General features: G+C 42.6%; 1 protein-coding gene and 1 long non-coding RNA gene across 2 annotated transcripts; both read left to right on the top strand.

Moving 5' to 3' along the window:
* Window positions 1-3,446: 3,446 nt before the first annotated feature.
* On the top strand, window positions 3,447-6,562 carry LOC139024563 (uncharacterized). Its single transcript, XR_011475901.1, has 3 exons — window positions 3,447-3,534; window positions 3,902-4,019; window positions 6,492-6,562. It is a non-coding gene; the product is annotated as an uncharacterized lncRNA (long non-coding RNA).
* On the top strand, window positions 4,102-6,081 carry LOC112071585 (neurofilament heavy polypeptide-like). The gene is given in 6 exon segments (XM_070439447.1): window positions 4,102-4,117; window positions 4,526-4,627; window positions 4,743-4,915; window positions 5,106-5,347; window positions 5,612-5,687; window positions 5,962-6,081. Coding segments are annotated over 6 exon segments (729 nt in total).
* Window positions 6,563-6,711: the final 149 nt, after the last annotated feature.

Genomic DNA, 6,711 nt, shown 5'->3' on the forward strand with positions numbered 1-6,711 from the left:
CCAGATCTATCTACTGTATAATTAACTATTTAACCTGTACACTAACATATTTATCTAACCATCGTCTACTGATATTACTACTGTATCTACTAACAACGATCTATCTTCTGCATTTAACTACTGTATCTAATCTAACCATCAATCTTCTGTATTTAAACTACCTGATAAACTAATCTAACCACTCTATCTACTGTATTTAACTTACTGTATTTAATCTAATCTAACATCTATCTACTGTATTTAACTGCTTTATCTAACCATCTATCTACCTGTATTTAACTGCCTTGTATAATCTATCTAACCATCTATCTACTGTATTTACATACTGTACTGTATTTCTATTCTAACCATCTATCTACTATTGTATTAACTGCTTTATCTAATCTAACCAGCTGTCTACTGTATTTAACTGCCTTGGTTGATAATATATCTAACCTTCTATCTACTGTATTTAACTACTGTATCGAATCTAACCACTTAGCTACTGTATTTAACTACATGTATCGAATCTAACCATCTAGCTACTGATTTAACTACTATATCTAATCTATCTTACACATGTATCTACTGTATTTTAACTGCCGTATACTTCTACTAACCATCTACTGTATTTAACTACTGTATACTGAATCTAACCATCTATCTACTATATTATACTACTGTATCGAATCTAACCATCTAGCTACTGTATTTAACTGCTGTATCGAATCTAACCATCTAGCTACTGTTATTTAACTACTGTATCTAATCTATCTTACCATGTATCTACTGTATTTAACTACTGTAACTAATCTAAGATTCATCTACTGTATTTAACTACTATATCTTATCTAACATCTATCTATTGTATTTACTACGATATCTTATCTAACATCTATCTCTGTATTAACTACTATATCTTATCTAACATTCTATCTACTGTATTTAACTACTGTATCTAATCTAACATCTATCTACTGTATTAACTACTATATCTTATCTAACATCTATCTACTGTATTTAACTACTGTATCTAATCTAACATCTATTTACTGTATTTAACTACTGTAACTTAATCTATCTGACCATTCTCTATTCTACTGCTATTAATACCATCTATTTTACTATGTATTAAACTAATCTAACATACTATCTACTGTATTTGAGACTACGCTTACTAATTCTGTAACATCTATCTACTGTATTGTTAATACATATCTGTATCTTAATCATCATATCTACTGTATTGCTATACTACAATATTCTTATCTAACACTATTCTATGATTTAACTGTATCTATTTACATTACTACTTTATGTACTTCTTATCTAACATCTATCTACTGTATTTTTTAACTTACTGTTCGTGACAACAATCTATCTTACTGTAATTTTACACTACCTAGATTATCATATCAACATCTATCTACTGTATTTAACTACTGTATCTAATCTAACATCTATCTACTGTATTTAACTACTATATCTAATAGAATTATGCCATTTAACAGGCACTTTTATCCGAAGCCACTTAGAATGCAGTGCTACAGTGTGAGGCCATACATTTTTGCTAATGTGATATCTTTGAAAATTGAAACCACGGCCTTGGCATTGCCTTTTCTCGCACCGCTAAGTTATCTGACATTGACTTATTATTTAAATGAAAATGCAAATTTAAAGTTCCAATCAGTTATTTTTTATTTAAATGTCTCTTCATGAGATCACAGCCTAATCACTAGCAGCAACTATCAACAGCATGTTAGTTTCCTCTCAGTCTCAACGGTAGTAGTGAATTAATTGTTATTTAACGTTAAACATTATAGTCCATCTCTGGTGTAATCACCTGCTTTCAGACGGGCTCTCTTCAGACTAATCGTCCTTAAAGGGCTTCATGTGTTAATCACTGCAGTCAACCAGTTTGAACCCTAACAGGTTAGCCCCATTATTAGCTTGCACCATTACATGGAGGGTAAGTWATGACGATAGCCCTAGATAACAGCTGTAGGCCTAGTCACACACAAACACACACACACACACACACTTTAGGATGATAGACCAGCTTTAGGCCTAATAGCTGTACTGCCCTGGGGAGAGCTTTTTTGGTGGAAAATAAAGCATCCTTTTAATACGGACTGAAAGTGCTACTGTTTTGTTGCTATTTGTAGAAAATGACCCATAACTCATTTAGGCTACGGGCAGCTCCTCAGACGGAACTACGTAAATCAGAGACTCTTTTTTTTTGATAATGCCATGCTGTGTAATTGTCCTTGAGTCCATTTTGAACATCTAATGTATCCATGAAGACCTAAAGAAGGTGGATGTTGATCATGATTGTACTGAAGAACGTTAGGCCCTGAGTTCTGCATTCAGTCGGTTATCTGGTCATCTACAGGGAAGGGAGAGAGAGAGAGAGAGAGGTATGGATGGAATGAAGGGAAGGAGGGAGGGGGGAGCAAGGAGGGAAGGAGGGGGGAAAGGAGGGAGAAAAGGGGGAGGGAATGAAGGAGAGAAGCACATTTAAGGAGGTAGGGGTGGTAGAGAGTGGGAGAGCACTGGAAGGAGAAAGCAAGTATAGGAGAGAGGGGGAGGGAGAAAAGGCATGGTAAGCTAGGGAGGGAAGGAGAGAGGCACAGTTAGGGAGAGGTGTCTGTATTTGAAAGTAGGGTGCTTAGATGCAGAACAGTGTGGTGACGCTCAGAGGATTAGCTGTGTGTTACTGTGAAGCTCAAGTGCTCTTTTAGGACAAACTCTGCATCTCTCCTCCTCTCAAACTCCTCTCCTCTCAGACACCTGTGTCTTTTCCGTCTACCCTATCTATCTCTCTCTCTCTTTCCCCTATCTCTCCTCTCTCTGTTTTTTTTCTCTATCTCAACTCTCTCTCTCTCTCCCTATCTCCTCTCTCTCTCTGTCTCTTCTCTGCTTTTCTCTCTCTTTCCTCTGTCTTTCTTCTCCTCGTCTCGCGTCTTCTTCGCGAACCACCTGTCCTCCCTCTCTCCCTTTCTGTCTTCACTTCTCGCTTTCAAACACCTCTCTCTCATCCATTCTCTCCCTCTCCTATTCGCGTTTTCTCTCTCCTCAGGAGGTGAGAGAATAAAGCACTTAGCAGGAGGAATGATCAGGAACAGGTTGAACAATGTCAGCTTTTATGTTGTGTTTCATAAACAGTTTGTCTGGTGGCTGTGGGGACAGACAAGACAAGACAGACAAGACAGACAGGACAGCCAGCAGGCAAGGCACGGCAGGCAGGCAGGCAGGCAGGGCAGGGCAGGATGACAGACAGACAGACAGATAGACAGACAGACAGACAGACAGACAGACAGACAGACAGGCGGACGGACGGACGGACGGACGGACGGACGGAGGGACGGACGGACGGAGGGACGGACAGACGGGCAGACGGGCAGACGGGCAGACGGGCAGACGGGCAGACGGGCAGGCGGGCAGGCGGGCAGGCGGGCAGGCGGGGGCAAGCAGACAGAAGCGGATTAAATCAGCAGCTGGGTTTAACAAGGTGTTATTGCAGGTTTATGGGCTTTGCTCATCCAATAAGAGCAGGTAATTAACTAACTTAACGACAACCTGGGAATGGTTAAAACACAGAACCTTTACAACCTTACGGATTACTGCTGTTTACTAGAGCAAGGAGAATGCTCTGACCGACCCAGTTCTCTGTTTGTGTCACTGTGGCACTTGAGCTGCTATCCTTTATTAAGATATAGTCTTCATTATTGAGGTAAAATATATATTTTTTCCATGCTCTGTGCTTTCTGTTTTCTGCCTAGAAAAACATCTGGGTAAGCAAGGGCTCGGGAGGTTGTTGTAGTGAATTTCTATGTTTTCTTTCCATTTGAAAAACAGTGCGGGGGAAATGACAAATGTGTGAGTGTAACAGTATTGCTTCCGTCCCTCTCCTCGCCACTAGCTGGGCTCGAACCAGGGACCCTCTGCACACATAGACAACAGCCACACTCGAAGCATCGTTACCCATCGCTCCACAAAAGCAACGGCACTTGCAGAGCAAGGGAAACAACTACTTCAAGGTCTCAGAGCGAGTGACGTCACCGATTGAATCGCTATTCAGCACACACCCTGCTAACTAGCTAGCCATTTCACACCGGTTACATGAGCCCAATAGAAGGCCCTTCAGAGTAGTAAAATAAATAACACAAATTAATCATTGTCCTCTTCAGAGGTAGAAAACACACCTCACAGACACAACAAAGGTCACACACACACACACTGTTGAAGCTAACTGTCCTGTTGAAGCTAACTCTCCGGTGAAGCTAACTCTCCTGTTGAAAAAGCTAACTCTCCTGTTGAAGCTAAGCTCTCCTGTTTGAAGCTAACTCTCCCTGTTGAAGCTAAACTCTCCTGTTGAAGCCTAAACTCTCCGTTGAAGCTAACTCTCCTGTTGAGCCTGAAGCTCTCTCCTGTTGAAGCTAACTCTCCTGTTGAAGCTAACTCTCCTAGTTGAAGCTAACTCTCCCGTTGAAGCTAACTGTCCTGTTGACGCTAACTCCTGTTGAAGCTAACTCTCCTGTTGAAGCTAACTCTCCTGTTGAAGCTAACTCTCCTGTTGAAGCTAACTGTCCTGTTGAAGCTAACTCTCTCGTTGAAGCTAACTCTCCTGTTGAAGCTAACTTCTCCTGTTGAAGCTAACTCTCTCGTGAAGCTAACTCTCCTGTTGAAGCTAACTCTCTCGTTGAAGCTAACTCTCCCGTTGAAGCTAACTCTCCTTGTGAAGCTAACTCTTCTCGTTGAAGCTAACTCTCCCATTGAAGCTAACTCTCTCGTTGAATCTAACTCTCCCGTTGAAGCTAACTCTCCCATTGAAGCTAACTCTCCTGTTGAAGCTAACTCTCCCGTTGAAGCTAACTCCTCCGTTGAAGCTAACTCTCCCGTTGAAGCTAACTCTCCGTTTGAAGCTAACTCTCCCGTGAAGCTAACTCTCCCGTTGAAGCTAACTCTCCCGTTGAAGCTAACTCTCCCGTTGAAGCTAACTGTCCCATGAAGCTAACTGTCCTGTTGAAGCTAACTCTCCTGCTTGAAGCTAACTGTCCTGTTGAAGCTAACTCTCCGTGAGCTCCTCCTGTTGAAGCTAACTCTCCTGTTGAAGCTAACTCTCCGTTGAAGCTAACTGTCCCGTTGAAGCTAACTCTCCTGTTGAAGCTAACTGTCCCGTTGAAGCTAACTGTCCTGTTGAAGCTAACTCTCCTGTTGAAGCTAACTCTCCCGTTGAAGCTAACTCTCCTGTTGAAGCTAACTGTCCTGTTGAAGCTAAACTCTCCTGTTGAAGCTAACTCTCCCGTGAAGCTAACTCTCCTGTTGAAGCTAACTGTCCTGTTGAAGCTAACTCTCCCGTTGAAGCTAACTCTCCTGTTGAAGCTAACTGTCCTGTTGAAGCTAACTCTCCTGTGAAGCTAACTCTCCTGTTGAAGCTAACTCTCCTGTTGAAGCTAACTCTCCTGTTGAAGCTAACTCTCCGTGAACTCTCCGTTGAAGCTAACTCTCCCGTTGAAGAACTCTCCGTGTGAAGCTAACTCTCCTGTTGAAGCTAACTCTCCTGTTGAAGCTAACTCTCCTTGTTGAAGCTAACTCTCCCGTTGAAGCTAACTGTCCTGTTGACGCTAAACTCTGTTGAAGCTAACTCTCCTGTTGAAGCTAACTCTCCTGTTGAAGCTAACTCTCCTGTTGAAGCTAACTGTCCTGTGAAGCTAACTCTCTCGTTGAAAGCTAACTCTCCGTGTGAAGCTAACTCTCCTGTTGAAGCTAACTCTCTCGTTGAAGCTAACTCTCCTGTTGAAGCTAACTCTCTCGTTGAAGCTAACTCTCCCGTTAGCTAACTCTCTGTTGAAGCTAACTCTCTCGTTGAAGCTAACTCTCCATTTGAAGCTAACTCTCTCGTTGAATCTAACTCTCCCGTTGAAGCTAACTCTCCCATTGAAGCTAACTCTCCTGTTGAAGCTAACTCTCCCGTTGAAGCTAACTCCCGTGAAGCTAACTCCCGTTGAAGCTAACTCTCCCGTTGAAGCTAACTCTCCCGTTGAAGCTAACTCTCCCGTTGAAGCTAACTCTCCCGTTGAAGCTAAACTCTCCCGTTGAAGCTAACTGTCCCATGAAGCTAACTGTCCTGTTGAAGCTAACTCTCCCGTTGAAGCTAACGTGTCCCGTTGAAGCTAACTCTCCTGTTGAAGCTAACTCTCCTGTTGAAGCTAACTCTCCTGTTGAAGCTAACTCTCTTGTTTGATGCTAACTCTCCCGTTGAAGCTAACTCTCCTGTTGAAGCTAACTCTCCGTTGAAGCTAACTCTCCTGTTGAAGCTAACTCTCTCGTTGAAGCTAACTCTCCTGTTGAAGCTACTCACTGTGGGAAGCAGTGACTACATCCCAAATGGAACCCTATTCCGATATATACTGTGTAGGGACTATGGTGCCATTTGGGACACAGAATGTAACACTGAAGGAATAGACAGTAATTGCAATGTGTTGATTTGGGCTTCCGCAACTTCTCAGGGATCGGGGCCACTGGGGTCAGAGAGGCTCGATGGACAGTCATACAAAACACTGTGGAGTGGAGAAGGTAGGCCTTGCGCGCGCGCGCGCACGCACACAGACACACACACACACACACACACACACACACACACACACACACACACACACACACACACACACACACACACACACACACACACACACACACACACACACACACACACACACACACACACAC

The sequence above is a fragment of the Salvelinus sp. IW2-2015 genome, unplaced genomic scaffold (genome assembly GCF_002910315.2).
Source record: "Salvelinus sp. IW2-2015 unplaced genomic scaffold, ASM291031v2 Un_scaffold1651, whole genome shotgun sequence".
In the NCBI taxonomy this organism is placed as follows: domain Eukaryota; kingdom Metazoa; phylum Chordata; class Actinopteri; order Salmoniformes; family Salmonidae; genus Salvelinus; species Salvelinus sp. IW2-2015.